General features: G+C 41.1%; 1 protein-coding gene across 15 annotated transcripts in view; it reads left to right on the top strand.

The window, feature by feature from the left end:
- The first annotated feature begins 5,283 nt into the window (after positions 1-5,283).
- The window catches only part of LOC308695281 (transcriptional adapter 1), a 65,011-nt gene continuing 48,714 nt past the window's right edge, over positions 5,284-21,580 (top strand). For 5 of the 15 annotated variants that reach the window (XR_014030680.1, XR_014030681.1, XM_081373373.1 and 2 more), the window contains exons 1-6: positions 5,336-5,467; positions 8,066-8,199; positions 8,283-8,348; positions 8,428-8,528; positions 11,033-11,239; positions 14,320-14,471. Coding sequence is in view for 13 of the 15 variants with exons in the window: in XM_081373373.1 (XP_081229499.1) it covers positions 5,394-5,467; positions 8,066-8,199; positions 8,283-8,348; positions 8,428-8,528; positions 11,033-11,239; positions 14,320-14,471 (734 nt within the window). In the remaining 2 variants the exon portion in view is untranslated. Of the gene's footprint in view, positions 5,527-8,065; positions 8,200-8,282; positions 8,349-8,427; positions 8,529-11,032; positions 11,240-14,319; positions 14,472-21,580 lie in introns of all 15 variants that reach the window. The other 10 variants (XM_081373369.1, XM_081373376.1, XM_081373370.1 and 7 more) reach the window with 9 other exon arrangements.

The raw sequence follows: 21,580 nt of genomic DNA, 5'->3' as shown, positions 1-21,580 counted from the left end.
CTCGTCTCTCCGGCTTCTCCTCAGTCCTCTGTCCCTCTGGATCCACCAGGCTCCCTCGTCTCTCCAGCTTCTCCTCAGTCCTCACTTCGACTGGCTCCACCAGGCTCCTTCGTCTCTCCGGCTTCTCCTCAGTCCTCACTCCGACTGGCTCCACCAGGCTCCCTCGTCTCTCCGGCTTCTCCTCAGTCCTCACTTCGACTGGCTCCACCAGGCTCCTTCGTCTCTCCGGCTTCTCCTCAGTCCTCACTCCGACTGGCTCCACCAGGCTCCATCGTCTCTCCGGCTTCTCCTCAGTCCTCACTCCGACTGGCTCCACCAGGCTCCTTCGTCTCTCCGGCTTCTCCTCAGTCCTCACTCCGACTGGCTCCACCAGGCTTCTTCGTCTCTCCGGCTTCTCCTCAGTACTCACTCCGACTGGCTCCACCAGGCTCCCTCGTCTCTCCGGCTTCTCCTCAGTCCTCACTCCGACTGGCTCCACCAGGCTCCCTCGTCTCTCCGGCTTCTCCTCAGTCCTCACTCCGACTGGCTCCACCAGGCTTCTTCGTCTCTCCGGCTTCTCCTCAGTACTCACTCCGACTGGCTCCACCAGGCTCCCTCGTCTCTCCGGCTTCTCCTCAGTCCTCACTCCGACTGGCTCCACCAGGCTCCCTCGTCTCTCCGGCTTCTCCTCAGTCCTCACTCCGACTGGCTCCACCAGGCTCCTTCGTCTCTCCGGCTTCTCCTCAGTACTCACTCCGACTGGCTCCACCAGGCTCCCTCGTCTCTCCGGCTTCTCCTCAGTCCTCACTCCGACTGGCTCCACCAGGCTCCCTCGTCTCTCCGGCTTCTCCTCAGTCCTCACTCCGACTGGCTCCACCAGGCTCCCTCGTCTCTCCGGCTTCTCCTCAGTCCTCACTCCGACTGGCTCCACCAGGCTCCTTCGTCTCTCCGGCTTCTCCTCAGTCCTCACTCCGACTGGCTCCACCAGGCTTCTTCGTCTCTCCGGCTTCTCCTCAGTCCTCACTCCGACTGGCTCCACCAGGCTCCCTCGTCTCTCCGGCTTCTCCTCAGTCCTCACTCCGACTGGCTCCACCAGGCTCCCTCGTCTCTCCGGCTTCTCCTCAGTCCTCACTCCGACTGGCTCCACCAGGCTCCCTCGTCTCTCCGGCTTCTCCTCAGTCCTCACTCCGACTGGCTCCACCAGGCTCCCTCGTCTCTCCGGCTTCTCCTCAGTCCTCACTCCGACTGGCTCCACCAGGCTCCCTCGTCTCTCCGGCTTCTCCTCAGTCCTCACTCCGACTGGCTCCACCAGGCTCCCTCGTCTCTCCGGCTTCTCCTCAGTCCTCACTCCGACTGGCTCCACCAGGCTCCCTCGTCTCTCCGGCTTCTCCTCAGTCCTCACTCCGACTGGCTCCACCAGGCTCCCTCGTCTCTCCGGCTTCTCCTCAGTCCTCACTCCGACTGGCTCCACCAGGCTCCCTCGTCTCTCCGGCTTCTCCTCAGTCCTCACTCCGACTGGCTCCACCAGGCTCCCTCGTCTCTCCGGCTTCTCCTCAGTACTCACTCCGACTGGCTCCACCAGGCTTCTTCGTCTCTCCGGCTTCTCCTCAGTGCTCACTCTGAAAAGTTGCAATTAACTTAAATATGATCCTGCTTATTTTTTTTTCTTCCTGATATTTCATACCATTTAGATAATTTATTTAGAGAATTAATTTGTCTGTTTTTTTAAATCAATTTTGTACACTGAGGAATTACAATATTTTCCGAACACTGTCTTTGTCACAAAAGCGTACGTTGAAAAGACGTCCACTGAGGGGCCAGAATGAAAGTTTTTATGAAGTCTTTTTTTTACATATTCTGCACATCCGATACAGGCGTTCATGGAACAAGGTTAAAAACTAGTTCAAATGTGGTCATTGTGGACATTAGGTCTGTACTCAACCAAAGAAAATCTTGGTCGACTGAAGTCCTGAAATTTTCGACTAAAAATCGACTAAAATCGACTAAAAATAACGTCAGAAAAAAAAACGTTAAATTAATTAGATGCGCACTGTGCGCAGTACTTACTTGGTAGCCTTGTTGTCCGCCTAAATGAATTATAAATAAACATAAACAACTAGTAGGCTATTTGCAGTATATTAAATCGTTTTTGACCTAATTATTTTGCACTGAAATGAGTCTGACACTCGAGTCTGTCAGCTCTGACAGCGCTGCATCACGTGCACCTGCGCAATATCATAGCTTATGATTTCCGAAAATAGTACTATGTTGTCAACTAGTGATATCATCACAATAACTGTTGAGGAATATGCAACATAAGACAATTATTTTTGTCATATGTTATAATAATAAGTTATAACTGTCAGACACTATCATTTCACCGTGCATGTCCTCGCACCGAGCGAGGCTGAACATGAGCTCAGCTTCGCAGCTGAGACACGAATAGACTATTAACTTAAAGCTTTTACTCTTAATAAACACAAAAGGCACGTCCACTTTAATAAAAAAATAATATTTATTAAACAAACCAGATCAAGAGCAGAAACGAAATAAAGTGCATAACTGAAAAATAAAGCATCCTAGGCTCAAAACTAACACAACCAACAGCACAGCGCTCCAAATAAAAAATAAAAAAGTTAGGTTATCACACTAAAACATGCTAATTCTGATATGTTCATAGCCTACTCAAAACAGACAGGGCAAGCTAACGCAGACAAGTGAGCTTAATTAACGTTACCACTTTTAGGTCATGTTTGTCGTCAACAAGCTGTGGAAAACTGTTGCTTGCAAACTTTGCATTCGACCTTTTTCATGTTATCAATTTTAACAAAATGCTGCCACACTGTCGATTTCTTTGTTGTTGACATGTTAGAAGAGGACTGACTATTAAACGCTCTCACAATTAAATAAATAATATTCAGCATCAAACCTTCTATGCTCGACGCTCTCTCTTGGGTTGGACTAATCCAAAAAAGGTGAAAACAAGGGGGGTGTTTTGAAGACAGACTGTTACAGTGAAACAAGGGTACTCTGAAAACACCCCCATTAGCAGTTAGTGCTTTCCACCTGATGAAATGAGCGCGCCTCAGCGCGGCAAAACTGATGAAATAAACGCGGCAGAAAATCGACCAATCAGAATTTTGGTCGAACCAGAACGTATCGACCAACTAATTGACTAATCGACTAGGACAGTACAGCCCTAGTGGACATATTTACAGGGTCATTTAAGGTCTCATTTAGACTTTATACTGTTTCTGGACCAAATAAACACTCTCAGGATACATTAAATTAGAACTCTAATTTATTTCGTTACTACTCGTTTATTTCAATGTAATTCCCAACTGTAATTGCAAAGCAACTCCGAGACAGTGTGGGTTTGTCCAAAAATCAGGAAAATAAAATAAACCACGCACCCCTTTAGACAACTTAGCATCTATTTTGAAATCACCATTGTAGTGGGCAGTATTTGCTTTAGTTGGTCCCTGTACTTCTTTGTTAGCTTTTCTTTGGCTGCTATAGCTGTTATCAGCTCCTTGTTGATGATGACAAAATAATCACAAAACGAGCATCCAATGTTGTGTTTTTAATTTTGTGTTTATATTTGGCATTTATAGCAAGATTATGCATATGAATTTCAACAGTGACAATCAAAACAAAAAAGCATTGGAATCAGGGATGAGTTTTGTACTATAAAGCCACCCATCATACATTGTAGCATGACGCTTTTTTGTTTTGATTGTCACCGTTGTTGTGATTTATATGCAAAATCTTGATGTCTGTGTGTGACTACATGGTACACTTGCTTAAAACTATATCCACCTTCAGATAAGTGCAGTATTGGCACTAATAGCATTAAAATGATCAGTTTCACAAGGTTGGCAGCTATAAATTCCAAATATAATCACAAAAATAAAAACACAACATTTGATGCTCTTGTTGTGATGATTTCGTCACATGATTGTTGTGAAACCTGATCTCACTTGATCTTGGCTTTCTTTGCCACAACCAATAGTGTTTTACAAACACACAGTTACGGCAGCCAAAGAAAAGCAAACACAAGAAGTACAGGGACCAAGAGCCCAACTAAAGCAAACACTGATCACCACAATGGTGACCAACATCTAAACCTCTGGTGAGTCTCAATAGAACTTTTGTATCTGACTGAAATAGTAAAAGTTACTGTATTTTATGTCTGTGATTAAGAGCAGCACGAGTGGCTCAGTGGGAAACACTGTCTGAGTCAGAACATCATTCCTTCAGATCTGGTTTCTCTCACGATCCACAGATGTGTGAATAACAGATGCTAAGTTGTCCAAAGTTTTTAACCTTGTACGGAGGGTCCATGAACATCTATATCCAGATGTGCAGAACACGTAAAAAAAAAGTGAAAACATAAAAACTGTAATTCTGGCTCCTCAGTGGACGTCTGCTTTTGTGACAAAGACGTCTTTTGAACATAATTTTGCTTAGTGGGTTTCTGCAAACAGTGAACTTTCTGCAAACTCATGTGTCTGACATCATTCCTCTCACAAAATCTTCACGTCACAGCAAACTAACTTCAGGATTAGCTCACCTCACAGAAGCTTCTTTAATACAGACTTCACCAGATCACGAAATCCCAAAAGATGCTTCAGCTGAGGCCACTGAGCCGCTTTTACAGCACAAGAGCTTCAACACTGAACAGCTCAGATTTACAACTCATTCTGCTTTCCGAAATGATAGATATGTGCACAAATACACTCATTTTTAATTAACAAGCATGTTGATATTTCTGTTCAGCCCTCATCAGTCACTCAGGTGCAGTGCGCCCTCCGCTGGCACAGATGAGCGATGCCCTCCTACAATCTGGTTACTCTGACACCTTCAGTTAAAGCTACAAATCTGTAGTTCTGTAACTGCAAATCTTCAGGTTATATTGTGTCATGCAGGTGTAGTTAAAAAACATGTTTATGTTTAACGACATCCAACTTTTGCTATTTGTTTTCCATTATAATATCATTTCTATGAGCTGCTTTCATACAGGCTTGTTAAATTACTGTCCAGCTGACCAGTAAACACACACAAGCAGCGCCAGCACCATGGCAATCAGAAGAGAAGGGGGAGAAACACATATGCTATTTATAAATGTACAAATAAATCGTGGGAAATTTAGGGAAGAAAGAGAAGAGTGGTTTATCAAAACTGGAAGGAAATAGGATTTTAAAGACATAGAAACAAGAAATCATTTGGAAGTTATAAGAGCATTAGTTGAATGTTTACATGAAACTGGTGAATAAAACTAGGGATTAATAAAGCCATGCTTTTACACATATTAATACAGTAGGTGGCGGTGTGAACCATGCGATGGTCTGTAACGCGCCAAGAAACGAACAGCGGAAGAAGAAGAACGCGTCATCGCAGCTTCCGGTGCAACAATGGCCGCTCACGCGAGTGAACTAGAGATCGCCAAGAAGAATTTAACCGATGCTATCGGAGATAATGTCAAACAGTGAGTGTTTATCAGCGGTAAATAATGTCAAACAGTGAGTGTTTATCAGCGATCAAACAGTGAGTGTTTATGAGCGGTAAATAATGTCAAACAGTGAGTGTTTATGAGCGGTAAATAATGTCAAACAGTGAGTGTTTGTGAGAAAACCTCCAGTCACTGGCTCAGCAATACTAACATGTGTGCTGTTCAAATGCCTGTAAACACTGATCGAGTAACTTAAGTTTTATTAACAACACTTTTGTTTTGTGCCTTCAGATGCTTCACGGTTATTTTAATGACAGCATTTGAATATTCGGTGAATATGAGCTTTTCTGCTATATGTTTTGCAGAATATTGAGCTGCAAACTTTGTTTTGAAGATCATTTTAGCACTTTTATGACATTTCAAATAAAAAATCTGTAAATCTCACTTTGACTGTATATTGTTTGGGTTTTAATATAACTCAAGTAGAAATGTAATTTCACTGCTTCACTTGATGGTAATCTAGTTTTTAAAAAACATGTTCATTATCCTCAGTTCTGAATCTGTCAAACTGACTGTGATTGCAGTGCTGGTTTTGAGTCACAGCACACAGAATAATACAATCAGAACATCAATATTTCACGTATATTCTTTTATTAATGTGTTCAAATAAATAAAGAGAATTAAATCATGCTTTGGCAAATCCTAACTAATTAAAAATGAAGATATAACACAGTGTTTCCCCTACAATGTATTAAGCAGCGGCGCAGCGCCGCCGCTGGATTTTCAGCGCCGCTGCAAAATCTTCACATGATCAATAATATCACGACATTCACTTACACACGTTGCCATAAAAGGCGCCGTTCACATGCAAATATTTCAAATGTGGGCGCGCGGCAAGTGCGCTCATAATAGAAGCGACGCGGCGCGCGCGTTTTCAGCATGGACAGATAAAAAGGTTTTCAGGCGCGCCTCAGTTCATGGTTGGTATAGCAACGACAGACGCCACGGGAGAGCGAGCAAGCGCTTGTGCAAAGGAGAAAGCGGTACGAACTTTTCTCCGTTGAAGTCTATGGGGTCGCTGTGTCCATTTTTTTACTGTCTATGGAAAATATGCCGTCCCGCCCCTCCGTATTCGGCGGCAATAAGGTTTCATTCTCGCGCAGCTTGTTTTGGTAACTTCACGTGCGAGTCTTTTCCGCTCCGTGTTTGCGCCGCGCTCTCGGTTCCGTCACGTGTGTGTGTGAGTGTGTGTCGGCGCACTGCGCTCTCTGCTCAATGTTCCACTCCATGTTTGCGATGCGCGTTCTGCTCCTATGGTTCTGCTCTGTGGTTAACGGCCCAAACGCTCCAATCATGTACCGATCACGCACTGGAAAAGCAAAGTCCTGCTCAAATAACATGAAATTTCTCAGTAGAAGACTTCTGTTTGCTGAGATGGTATAGCCATGCATGGTAAAATGACCTGCTCTGATCACATACTCTGGTAATAATAGCTTTGTATGACTATACTTTATTTTGATAATTAGTCAAAAAATAAATCTGTTAAATCTGAGTATGTTGCATAGAACTGAATGAAGAATAATATATTGATGTTTTATATTTTAATATAGGGCTATTTTCTGTCCAATTTGTGTGGACATTTTTCTTTTTTCCCCCTTTTTTGTGTGTTTGATTTAATTAGTGATTCTACATTTAAATATTGATGATTAGGCTACAAGTTTGGAGGAAATGCAATTAATTGCGATTAATCACAGCAAATTGTGCGATTAATTAGTTATTTTTTTAATCGATTCCCAGTCGTAATATATATATACACATATATATATATATATATATATATATATATATATATATATATATATATATATAATTTTTTTTTTTTGACATAGTGCCCCTTTCTTACATTTGAGCCTCAAAATGTATGTCTCAAAATGTACATTTCTATCCACAAAACTTGCCAGAAGTCATGGTTTAAGGGGTTATTAAAAAAAAAAAATCTTCCGGGGGTGCATGCCCCCGGACCCCCCGCGAGCGGCTTGGTAACAACCTCCGGCACGTAACAGCACCGCTGCTGGAAAAATTTATAGGGGAAACACTGTATAACACATTGAAATTGCGACTTAACTCAATTATGACTAGTTGAATTTCTAATGTACTAGTCAAAATTATGAGATATAAAGAGAAAATCCTGATATTCTAAGTCCTAACTATAAGCTAAAAAAAGTTTTGACAGTCATAATTGACAAAAAGCTGAATTTATGATATACTTTTAGGTCATAATTATGAGATAAAAAGACAAAATAGGCCTACATTTTTCTTACTAATAATTATGAGATAAAGATTTGAAATTGACACACTAAGTCATAATTGACAAAGAGTCATAATTATGAGATAAAGTGTCGAAATATGATAAATTCCAAATTGACACAATAAGTTATGAGATTGAAATATTGAAATGACTGTCCACAATGTCATATTTTTGATGCGTGTCACAGTTATGATTTATAGAAGCCTGGTTATTTTCTCATGTGATCATGTGCGTTCAGCTGATGATGATTTATCTGTGTGTGTGTGTTTGTCCATTCACACTGATGTTTCTCTGCGTGTGTGTTCATGAGCTGCTCTCGTTCACAGTTACTGGGCCAATCTGAAGCTGTGGTTCAAGCAGAAGATCAGCAAGGAGGAGTTTGACACGGAGGCCCGGCGTCTGCTGGCGCAGGACCACGGTAAGGTCACGCAGGACCACAGTAAGGTCATGCAGGACCACGGTAAGGTCACGCGTGTGTCACGCCTGCAGGGCTCGTGCTGACCTCATCGACTGCAGCTCACGCTCGTGTGTTTCCCTCCACAGTCCATGTGCACAATGACTTCCTCCTGGCCATTCTCACCCGCTGCCAGATCATCGTCTCCACCTCAGGTACTCCAGCACTCGCACGTCTGCTGGCTCAGCAGGGGTTTACTGTGTGTGTGGCTGACGTGTGTGTGTGTGTGTGCAGAGGGCGCGGGGGCGCTGCAGTGGACTGGCGGATCCGCATCTAAACCAGGCAAACCCAACCGAGGCAAGAAGAAGTTTCCCTCCGTTCGGCAGAAATTCGATGTTAGTTCTGTGTTCTCACTCACATCATTATCATATTCACAAATATAGGTCTCACTTAGTTATAAAGAAATGATATTGTGCATTAAGGAGTTGAACCCTCATGATTTGGTGCAATGTGAGTTTATTCTCATGACAGTTAAGCTCATATTTACTCTAATATCTGCCTGAACGTAATGTGGCTTTATTTCCTCTTATTTTCGATGATTCTGTCTTTTATTGCCTGTAGTACTAAAGTTACTGTAACTTTATAAAAACTACTCTTACAGATAAATTTAATTAAGTTATTTCTTTAGCGCTTTATACAACACAGATTGTTTCAAAGCAGCTTCACAGTGATAAATATGAAAATAACAGTGTTAATGATGCAAACTTCATCAAAAATTGCCGCATTTCCACCTATATTACCCAGAATAATCTGTCCCAGGATCTTTTTCCCCCAGACCTGTTGCTGTCTGTGTTTCCACCATGGTCTAAAGTACCGTGAAGATTAGTCAATTAGTCCGGTGACATAGGACTGTGTGTGACTTTCCAGTTCCCGCTGGATTTCGTCCTCCTCATATAAGCTTAATAAAGCCGAATTTATCGGTCGTATTTTTTAAACTCCATTGTGGATTCGGATAGCAAACAACTGTTACTGCACGCACCGCAACAGATGAAATGCTGCGTGGAGTTAACCAATCAAAAAACAGCATGAACGCAACCAGTTAGCATGTCCCACCCCTGAAAGGTCCTGAACTTTGAAAAAAGTACTAACAACTAAAGCAGGGACTTTGAGAGGGGAAAATATTTACCCGGAACTTCATTTAGACCCTTTACACCGAGTCCCAGCCCAAAGTCCCTAGTTCCTGGGGAAAGTTCCTGCGGTGCAAACCTGGCTTTTGAGACAAATTCTATTTTAGCTGTAAAGCAGCTCTACAGAAGATGATTGTGTTGTTATTCAGATCAAGTTTTGTTCTCATTTGAGAGCTATGGAAGCTTGTTTCTGCCGTATTTGCGAGGTGTAAAGGCAGAATTGCGAGATATAAACTCGCAATCGAGAGAAAAGTCGGAATTGTGAGAGAAACTTGGAAGCATGAGGAAAAAAGTCGTAATAACGAGATATCAAATCGGAACCATGAGGAGAAAAGTCAGAATAACGAGATATAAACTCGGAATCACGAAAAAAAGTCGGAATTACGAGATAAAAACTCGGAATCACCAGAAAATAGTCGGAATAGCGAGATATAAAATCGGAACCATGAGGAAAAAAGTCGGAATAACGAGATATAAAGTCGGAATCACGAGAAAAAAGTCGGAATAGCGAGATATAAAATCGGAACCATGAGGAAAAAAGTCGGAATAACGAGATATAAACTCGTAATCACGAGAAAAAAGTCGGAATAGCGAGATATAAAATCGGAACCATAAGGAAAAAAGTCAGTATAACGAGATATAAACTCGGAATCACGAGAAAAAAGTTGGAATAACTAGATATAAACGCGGAATCACAAGAAAAAAAGTCGGAATAGCGAGATATAAAATCGGAACCATGAGGAAAAAAGTCGAAATAACGAGATATAAACTCGGAATCACGAGAAAAAAGTCGGAATAACGGGATATAAAATTGGAACCATGAGGAAAAAAGTCGGAATAACGAGATATAAACTTGGAATCACAAGAAAAAAGTCGGAATAACGAGATATAAAATCGGAATCACGAGAAAAAAGTCGGAATAACGAGATATAAACTCGGAATCACGAGAAAAAAGTCGAAATAACGAGATATAAAATCGGAATCACGAGAAAAAAGTCGGAATAGCGAGATATAAAATCGGAACCATGAGGAAAAAAGTCAATATAACGAGATATAAACTCGGAATCACGAGAAAAAAGTCGGAATAACGGGATATAAAATTGGAACCATGAGGAAAAAAGTCGGAATAACAAGATGTAAACTCGGAATCACAAGAAAAAAGTCGGAATAGCGAGATATAAAATCGGAACCATGAGGAAAAAAGTCGGAATAACTAGATATTAAATTCGGAATCACGAGAAAAAAGTCGGAATAACGGGATATAAAATTGGAACCATGAGGAAAGAAGTTGGAATAACGAGATATAAACTCGGAATAACAAGAAAAAGTCGGAATAACGAGATATAAAATTGGAACCATGAGGAAAAAAGTCGGAATAAAGAGATATAAACTCGGAATCACGAGAAAAAAGTCGGTATAGCGAGATATAAAATCGGAACCATGAGGAAAAAAGTCGCAATGGCTAGATATAAACTAGATATAAGATATTATTTTTTGTTCTGTGTCAGAAACGAGCTTCCAGAGTGTCGGTGCTGTCAAACTGATATTACTGAAGTGTGTCTTAAAGCAGCAGATGTTATCACAGTGGTGTATTACTGTACTGTATATACGTATCATGATGTGCTTTGGCGTTATAGTCATGAGGACGAGGATTGTTGCTGGTCTAGAGTTATCTTGTCGCAGTAAACGTGGTCTGTGTGTGTGTGTCGCAGCACCGCTTCCAGCCCCAGAACCCCCTGCAGGCGGCGCAGGCGTTCAGCCCTCGGGAGGCGGAGGACGATGAGCTACGGCTCAGCGCACAGACGCTGCTGCTGCCCACTAGAGGACAGATGGAGGCGCGCATGATGGTCAGCGCCTTCGAGATGGGCCTGGACAACGTGAGCGAGGACGCCGTCAGCAGCCTGCTGTGTGCTCTGGAGGTCAGCAGTCATAACAGCTCCTGCACTCATAACTCATGCATTCATAACTCACACATTCATAACAGCCTGTGCAGTCGTAACAGCTCGTGAATTCATAACTCATACATTCATAACAGCCTGTGCAGTCGTAACAGCTCCTGCACTCATAACTCATGCATTCATAACAGCCTGTGCAGTCGTAACAGCTCCTGCACTCATAACTCATGCATTCATAACTCATACATTCATAACAGCCTGTGCAGTCGTAACAGCTTGTGCATTCATAACTCATGCATTCATAACTCATACATTCATAACAGCCTGTGCAGTCGTAACAGCTCGTGCATTCATAACTCATACATGCATAACAGCCTGTGCAGTCGTAACAGCTCCTGCACTCATAACTCATGCATTCATAACTCATACATTCATAACAGCCTGTGCAGTCGTAACAGCTTGTGCATTCATAACTCATGCATTCATAACTCATACATTCATAACAGCCTGTGCAGTCGTAACAGCTCGTGCATTCATAACTCATGCATTCATAACATCTACATTCATAACAGCCTGTGCAGTCGTAACAGCTCGTGCATTCATAACTCATGCATTCATAACATCTACATTCATAACAGCCTGTGCAGTCGTATCAGCTTGTGCATTCATAACAACTTGTGCATTCAGAACGTAGATTCATAACAACTCAGTGATTCATAAAGGCTCATACATTCATAACTCATGCATTCATAACTCGTACATTCATAACTCATGCATTCATAACTCGTACATTCATAACTCATGCATTCATAACTCGTACATTCATAACTCATGCATTCATAACTCGTACATTCATAACTTGTAGATTCATAACAGCTCAAACATTCATCACAACTACATTCATCATAACTACATTCGTTACAGCTTATGCGTTCATAACTCGTAGATTCATAATGGCTCATGCATTCAATAACAACTACATTCATAACAGCTCGTGGATTCATAACAACTACATTCATCACAACTACATTCATAACAACTCATGCATTCATAACAACTACATTCATAACAGCTCATGCATTCATAACTCATGCATTCAATAACAACTACATTCATAACAGCTCGTGGATTCATAACAACTACATTCATAACTCATGCATTCATAACTCATGCATTCATAGCTCATGCATTCATAACAGCTCATGCATTCATAACAACTACATTCATAACAACTACATTCATAACAGCTCATGCATTCATAACTCATGCATTCATAACTCATGCATTCATTGCTCGTAGATTCATAACAACTCAGTGATTCATTAGGGCTTGTACATTTGTAATTCATGCATTCATAACTCGTAGATTCATAACTACATTCATAAGAACTACATTCATAACATCTCATGCATTCATAACTCATATATTCATAACAGCTCGTGAGTCATAAATCATCTATTCATAACTTGTGCATTCATAACAGCTCATGCATTCATAACTACATTCATAAGAACTACATTCATAACAACTCGTACATTCATAAAAGCTTGTACATTCATAACTCAAACATTCATAACAGCTCGTACATTTATAACAGCTTGTGCATTCATCACAATTACATTCACAACAGCTTGTGCCTTCATAACTCATGCATACATTACAGCTCATACATTCATAATAGCTTGTATATTCATAACAGTTTGTGCTTTCATAACAGGTCATACATTCATAACCGCTCTTGCATTCATAACCGCTTGTACATTCATAACAGCTCATGCATTCATAACTAATGGATTCATAACAGCTCATGCATTCATAACAGCTCATGCATTCACTCTGGCTCATATATTCATAACAGCTCATGCATTCACTACGGCTCATATATTCATAACAGCTCATGCATTCACTCCGGCTCATATATTCATAACAGCTCATGCATTCATAACAGCTCATGCATTCATAACAGCTCGTGCATTCATAACAGCTCATGCATTCATAACAGCTCATGCATTCATAACAGCTCGTGCATTCATAACAGCTTGTGCATTCATAACAGCTCGTGCATTCATAACAGCTCATGCATTCATAACAGCTCATGCATTCACTCCGGCTCATATATTCATAACAGCTCATGCATTCATAACAGCTCATGCATTCACTCCGGCTCATATATTCATAACAGCTCATGCATTCATAACTACATTCATAAGAACTACATTCATAACAACTCGTACATTCATAAAAGCTTGTACATTCATAACAGCTCGTGCATTCATAACAGCTTGTACATTCATAACAGCTCATGCATTCATAACAGCTTGTACATTCATAACAGCTCGTACATTCATAACAGCTCATGCATTCATAACAGCTCGTGCATTCATAACAGCTTGTACATTCATAACAGCTCATGCATTCATAACAGCTTGTACATTCATAACAGCTCATGCATTCATAACAGCTCATGCATTCATAACAGCTCATGCATTCATAACAGCTAGTGCATTCATAACAGCTCGTGCATTCATAACAGCTCATGCATTCATAACAGCTCGTGCATTCATAACAGCTTGTACATTCATAACAGCTCATGCATTCATAACTCATGCTCTTCATGGGTCGATCTTGCTAAAACGTCTCATGGACTTAAAATATATATATACTTTGCATACAGAAAATAAATTGTGATTTGCATGTTTTGTTTAGGGAGGAATTGTGCCGACTTGTCATGAAAATAGTAAAACAACCCGAGCATTTTAGGCACATTCATCATCAAACTTAATCTAGTTTAACACAATTAACTTTAGAAACATCATGCATTATTTGAACTTTATATAAACAAGCCTTCAAGTCATATTTGCTTCTATAACACAAACTATGATGTTAATGTTAATAATATTTTAATATTAGATCTTGGCGATAATATTGTTAATGAAATCAGGCATTAGTGGAAGAGCTGAACACACACAGCTGTAAGAGAAAGACTACGCTGATCAAACACAAGACAGAATAGGAGCGCCACTACGAGACCTGTAATATCTTTATCCTGTAAGTGAGAGTGAAGCGTGATGAATGTGCTCATGAGTTCTGGCTGTCTTGTGCAGGTCCATCTGAAGGATATCCTGACAGCGCTGGTCTCACGGAGGAAAGCCTATCGTCTGCGCGACGGACACTTCCAGTACGCGTTCGGCAGTGACGTCACGCCGCGGCCGTACCTGAAGAACAGTCTGCCGGCCTACCTCAGCATCACAGAGCGGCACGTCCTCCTCCTCCTCTTAGCTCTCACTCAGCACCAGTGTTCAGGACACTTACTTTAACAGTCATGCAGTACAATAGTGCCTTACTTCATTACAATAGTGCCTTACTTCATTACAATAGTGCCTTACTCCATTACAATAGTGCCTTACTTCATTACAATAGTGCCTTACTTCATTACAATAGTGCCTTACTTCATTACAATAGTGCCTTACTTCATTACAATAGTGCCTTACTCCATTACAATAGTGCCTTACTTCATTACAATAGTGCCTTACTCCATTACAATAGTGCCTTACTCCCAAAAAAGTTCTAATTTTGGCGAATGTTAAGGCCCTTTCACACCAAAAGTGAAATGAATAATCCTCAGGCTGAAGGAAATGCATATTTACTCTAGTACATCAGAGGTAGGGTATAGTACAGTAGCGTACAGTAGTGTACAGTAGAGGTATAGTACAGTAGTGTACAGTATGATATAGTAAAGGTAGAGTACAGTAATGTACAGTAGAGGTAGGGTATAGTATAGTACAGTATAATACAGTAGAGGTAGGGTATAGGACAGTAGAGGTCGGGTATAGTACAGTATAGGACAGTAGAGGTATAGTACAGTAGTGTACAGTATGATATAGTAGAGGTAGAGTACAGTAATGTACAGTAGAGGTAGGGTATAGTACAGTAGAGGTAGGATATAGTACAGTAGAGGTAGGGTACAGTATAGTACAGTAGAGGTAGGGTATAGTACAGTATAGGACAGTAGAGGTATAGTACAGTAGTGTACAGTATAATATAGTAGAGTACAGTAATGTACAGTAGAGGTAGGGTATAGTATAGTACAGTAGAGGTAGGGTATCGTACAGTAGAGGACAGTAGAGGTATAGTACAGTAGTGTACAGTATAATATAGTAGAGGTAGAGTACAGTAATGTACAGTAGAGGTAGGGTATAGTACAGTATAGGACAGTAGAGGTAGGGTATAGTACAGTATAGGACAGTAGAGGTAGGGTATAGTATAGTATAGTACAGTAGAGGTAGGGTATAGTACAGTATAGGACAGTAGAGGTAGGGTATAGTACAGTATAGGACAATAGAGGTATAGTACAGTAGTGTACAGTATAATATAGTAGAGGTAGAGTACAGTAATGTACAGTAGAGGTAGGGTATCGTATAGTACAGTATAGGACAGTAGAGGTAGGGTATAGTATAGTACAGTAGAGGTAGGGTATAGTACAGTATAGGACAGTAGAGGTAGGGTATAGTATAGTACAGTAGAGGTAGGGTATAGTACAGTATAGGACAGTAGAGGTAGGGTATAGGACAGTATAGGACAGTAGAGGTATAGTACAGTAGTGTACAGTATAATATAGTAGAGGTAGAGTACAGTAATGTACAGTAGAGGTAGGGTATAGTACAGTATAGGACAGTAGAGGTAGGGTATAGTATAGTACAGTAGAGGTAGGGTATAGTATAGTACAGTATAGTACAGTAGAGGTAGGGTATAGTACAGTATAGTACAGTAGAGGTAGGGTATAGTATAGTACAGTATAGGACAGTAGAGGTAGGGTATAGTACAGTATAGGACAGTAGAGGTAGGGTATAGTATAGTACAGTAGAGGTATAGTACAGTAGAGTACAGTATGATATAGTAGAGGTAGAGTACAGTAATGTACAATAGAGGTAGGGTATAGTATAGTACAGTATAGTACAGTAGAGGTAGGGTATAGTATAGTACAGTAGAGGTAGGGTATAGTATAGTACAGTAGAGGTAGGGTATAGTATAGTACAGTAGAGGTAGAGTATAGTATAGTACAGTATAGGACAGTAGAGGTAGGGTATAGTATAGTACAGTAGAGGTAGGGTATAGTATAGTACAGTATAGGACAGTAGAGGTAGGGTATAGTACAGTATAGGACAGTAGAGGCATAGTACAGTAGAGTACAGTAGAGGTATAGTACAGTAGTGTACAGTATGATATAGTAGAGGTAGAGTACAGTAATGTACAATAGAGGTAGGGTATAGTATAGTACAGTAGGGTATAGTATAGTATAGTACAGTAGAGGTAGGGTATAGTATAGTACAGTATAGTACAGTAGAGGTAGGGTATAGTATAGTACAGTAGAGGTAGGGTATAGTATAGTACAGTATAGGACAGTAGAGGTAGGGTATATTATAGTACAGTAGAGGTAGGGTATAGTATAGTAAAGTATAGGACAGTAGAGGTAGGGTATAGTATAGTACAGTAGAGGTAGGGTATTGTACAGTATAGGACAGTAGAGGTAGGGTATAGTATAGTACAGTATAATAATAATAATACATTTTATTTAAAAGCGCCTTATCAGGACACCCAAGGACACTGTACAAAGCAGATAAAAACATTAAAACAGTAAACAATAAAATTGGCAAGACAACATTGAGATAATATGGGTCAGGTGGAATATGACTGTTTAAACAGTTTGGAGTTTAAGTTTAAGTTTGGATTTGAAAAGGTGAAATGAGTCCATAGTACGAAGGTCTGCAGGGAGGGAATTCCAGAGATGGGGAGCAGAGCGACTAAACGCCCTGCTCCCCATTGTAACAAGACGGGCAGGGGGGACAGAAAGCTGGCAGGTATGAGAGGATCGGAGTGAACGGGTCGGGATGTTTAAATGGAGGAGATCTGAGATGTATGGAGGAGCCATATTGTGAACTGCTTTGAAAGTAATGAGAAGTATTTTAAAGATGATCCTCTGTTTGATGGGAAGCCAGTAAAGTTGTTGCAAGATGGGAGTGATATGATGAGAAATGGGGGTCCGAGTAATCAGGCGTGCAGCAGAATTCTGTAGGAGCTGCAGCTTCTGGAGCGACTTATTAGGGAGACCAAACAGAAGTGAGTTGCAATAATCTATCCGAGTTGTGACAAGGCTGTGAACCAAGATGGCGGTGGTTTGGGGAGTGAGAGAGGGACGAAGACGGGAGATGTTACGCAGGTGGAAATAAGCAGACCGAGTGATGCTAGTAATGTGAGAGTGGAATGATAATGTGCTGTCGAGGACGACACCCAGACTCTTAACCTGAGGGGAGGGAAGAACAATTGAGTTATCAATGGCAATGGAAACTTTATTGGATTTGGAGAGAGTATGAGGTGTGCCCACCAAAAGGACTTCAGTTTTTGAACTGTTCAGTTTGAGAAAATTGGATGAGAACCAAGAGTGGATTTCTTGGAGACAGAGGGTAAGAGAGGTTGGTGGGAGTAAAGAGGATGGCTTAGTAGAGAGGTAGAGCTGGGTGTCGTCCGCATAGCAATGAAAGTTAATGTTATGTTTACGGAGGATGTGACCAAGCGGGAGAATGTAGATAATAAAAAGAAGAGGCCCCAATACAGAGCCTTGGGGCACTCCAGCAGAGACAGGGAAGGTAACAGATTTCTGGGATTTAAGTTGTATGAACTGTGTGCGATCAGAAATGTATGAAGTAAACCAGGCTATGGGAGTGTGGGTGATACCAATGGATGATAATCGACTAAGGAGGATAGGATGGGAAATGGTATCAGAAGCCGCTTTTCCACCGAAATTACCCGGAACAATTTGTCCCAGGAACTTTTTTCCCAGGAACCTTTTTTGCCCCAGACCGGTTGCTTTCTGCGTTTACACCGCGGTCTAAAGTACCGGGAAGGTACACTGCGCGCAACTGCTCCTCCCAGTCTGCGACGGACAGTAATCAGTTTTGAACGCCAAATTTATAAGTTTGGAGGAGATTCAAACTGTGTTGCAGTTATTGGTTTACTAACGAGGTAATTAACATAACAAAATAGACGAGCACTGATACTAAAGCGTGTTCAGAAAGCTTGTATGCGTATAAAATTAAGACAAGGTACGTTGTGAGATGACTGGGAATAACGCGCAAAAATTTCCTTTTGCGTAAATACTCTTTAAAAAAAGCCTGAACCCCGTCTATCAATCATAAATAGTGACAGTCTTGTAAATAGTTGTTTGTTACACCTCAATGCGCTATTTCAATCCTGTTATAGTAAATTTGTAACATGGTTTGCCTTGAAATAGATGACAAATGTGTAAACATAATGACTTAATATTAAAAGCTGTGGCATAAAAGAGACGAGCACTGATAAAGCGTGTTCAGAGCTCGTAATGCTAACGTTAAATATAAAATTGTATGTTATCAGCTATTGCGGACATTGGCCGTGAGATGGCTGTGACGAACGCGCAGAAAGTTTCCTCTTCCACAAATACCCAAATAATAAAGCCTGAAACTCGTCGCCAGTCCCCCAGTTTTTTTTATTAAATTCCATATTTGCAGACAGACAACTTTACTGCATGAAGCCACTTTTTAAAAGGGAGGTTAAAAATAAAGAAAATGCTGCGTGGAGTCATCCAACCAAAATGCGGCGTGAACACAACCAATCAGCTTGTGCAGCGCACAAGTCCCACCCCTGAAAGTTCCTGAACTTTGAAAAAGTACTACCTCGTGAGCAGGGACTATCGGAGGGGGAAATATTTACCCGGAACTTCATTTAGACCCTGGTTCCTGCGGTGTAAACACATCGAGTACCAGCCCAAAGTTCCTAGTTCCTGGGGAAAGTTCCTGCGGTGGAAACGCGGCTAAAAGCTGCTGTGAGGTCCAGAAGAATAAGTATGGAAAGTAACCTAGAATCAGAAGCCATGAGAAGGTCATCTGAAATTTTAAGAAGTGCGGTTTCAGTGCTATGAAGGGGACGGAAGCCAGATTGAAACTGCTCATAGATGCTGTTGGACATGAGGTGATTATGAAGTTGTGAAGCGACTGTTTTTTCCAGAATTTTGGATATGAAGGGTAAATTAGATATAGGACGAAGATTGCTGAAATTAGTGGGGTCCAGACCAGGTTTTTTCAGAATGGGTGTGACCGAGGCGGTTTTAAGTGAAGGGGGGACTAAACCAGAGCTTAAGGAGGAATGAATAATCTCCGTGATAAGAGGTGCAAGTGAAGAGCAACAGGATTTAACCAGGGTGGAGGGAAGTGGGTCGAGCTGGCATGTGTAAGGTTTAGATTTATGAATAATGTCCGAAATGGCTTGAACGGAAGGAAGGTCAAAACAGGAAAAAGTAGTAGTTGGGGATGGATAAGGGGTGCTAAAGTTGCCTCCAGAAGCTGCAGCTCCAGATGAAGTCAGGTGTTTATGGATGTCAGTGATTTTGGAAACAAAAAAGGACATAAGTTTATTGCAAAAATCATGGGATTGCATATGGTGGCGAAGAGGGTCAGGAGGTTTTGTAATGGAGGTAAGAAGGGAAAACAGGGTTTTAGAATTATGATGATTAGAGTGAATTAAATGAGAGTAGTAGGCAGATTTAGCTGAGGAGAGGGAGTCCTTATACAGATTGACATGGTCCTTGTACATATTGTTGTGAATGGTGAGTCCAGTTCTATTGGCAAGGCGTTCCAGTTGACGGCCCTGAGATTTCATAAGGCGTAGGGCAGGAGTAAACCAGGGTGCAGAACGGGTGAAGGAAACTGATCTGGATCTCATAGGAGCATGGGTGTCCAAGAGAGTGTGAAGATTTTTGTTGTAGGAAGAAACTAATTCATCAGATGAACAGCTGGCAGATACAATTGGAAAATTATTAATATCAGATGCAAAGGTAACAGTGTTAATGTCCTTGATATTCCAGAAGTAGATGGTACGAGGGAGAGTCATTTTAGATAGTGGGAGAGTGATGTTAAAAGTAATTAACATATGGTCGGAAAAAGCAACAGAGTGGGTTTTACAGGCAGAGGGGATAACACCAGAACAACAGACTAAATCCAGTATGTGCCCCCTACAATGAGTTGGAGAGTCAATATAAAAATGCAAACCGAAGCTTTCCAGACAAGATGAAAAGTCTCTGGAGAGCGGAGAACTGATATTATCCATATGAATATTAAAGTCACCCAGGATGATTAAGTTATGAGATAGGGTTAAAAGATGAGTGAGAAGCTGGGAGAAGTCATTCAGAAAATCTTTGTTATATTTTGGGGGACGGTAGGTATAGGACAGTAGAGGTAGGGTATAGTATAGGACAGTAGAGGTAGGGTATAGTACAGTATAGGACAGTAGAGGTAGGGTATAGTACAGTACAGGACAGTAGAGGTAGGGTAGCGTACAGTAGTGTACAGTAGAGGTATAGTACAGTATAGGACAGTAGAGGTATAGTACAGTAGTGTACAGTATGATATAGTAGAGGTAGAGTACAGTACTGTACAGTAGAGGTAGGGTATAGCATAGTACAGTATAGTACAGTAGAGGTATAGTACAGTATAGTACAGTAGAGGTAGGGTATAGTATAGTACAGTATAGGACAGTAGAGGTAGGGTATAGTACAGTATAGGACAGTAGAGGTATAGTACAGTAGTGTACAGTATGATATAGTAGAGGTAGAGTACAGTAATGTACAGTAGAGGTAGGGTATAGTATAGTACAGTATAGGACAGTAGAGGTAGGGTATAGTACAGTATAGGACAGTAGAGGTAGGGTATAGTATAGTACAGTAGAGGTAGGGTATAGTACAGTATAGGACAGTAGAGGTAGGGTATAGTACAGTATAGGACAGTAGAGGTATAGTGCAGTAGTGTACAGTATGATATAGTAGAGGTAGAGTACAGTAATGTACAGTAGAGGTAGGGTATAGTACAGTATAGGACAGTAGAGGTATAGTACAGTAGTGTACAGTATGATATAGTAGAGGTAGAGTACAGTAATGTACAGTAGAGGTAGGGTATAGTATAGTACAGTATAGTACAGTAGAGGTAGGGTATAGTATAGTACAGTATAGGACAGTAGAGGTAGGGTATAGTACAGTATAGGACAGTAGAGGTAGGGTATAGTATAGTATAGTACAGTAGAGGTAGGGTATAGTACAGTATAGGACAGTAGAGGTAGGGTATAGGACAGTAGAGGTATAGTACAGTAGTGTACAGTATGATATAGTAGAGGTAGAGTACAGTAATGTACAGTAGAGGTAGGGTATAGCATAGTACAGTATAGTACAGTAGAGGCAGGGTATAGTACAGTATAGGACAGTAGAGGTAGGGTATAGTACAGTATAGTACAGTAGAGGTAGGGTATAGTACAGTATAGGACAGTAAAGGTAGGGTATAGTAC

This window comes from Scardinius erythrophthalmus (assembly GCF_964197995.2).
Source record: "Scardinius erythrophthalmus genome assembly, chromosome: 9".
NCBI classification, from domain to species: Eukaryota; Metazoa; Chordata; class Actinopteri; order Cypriniformes; family Leuciscidae; genus Scardinius; species Scardinius erythrophthalmus.
The sequence above is the reverse complement of the archived record's forward strand: the minus strand, read 5'-3'. Positions and strand labels throughout refer to the sequence as shown.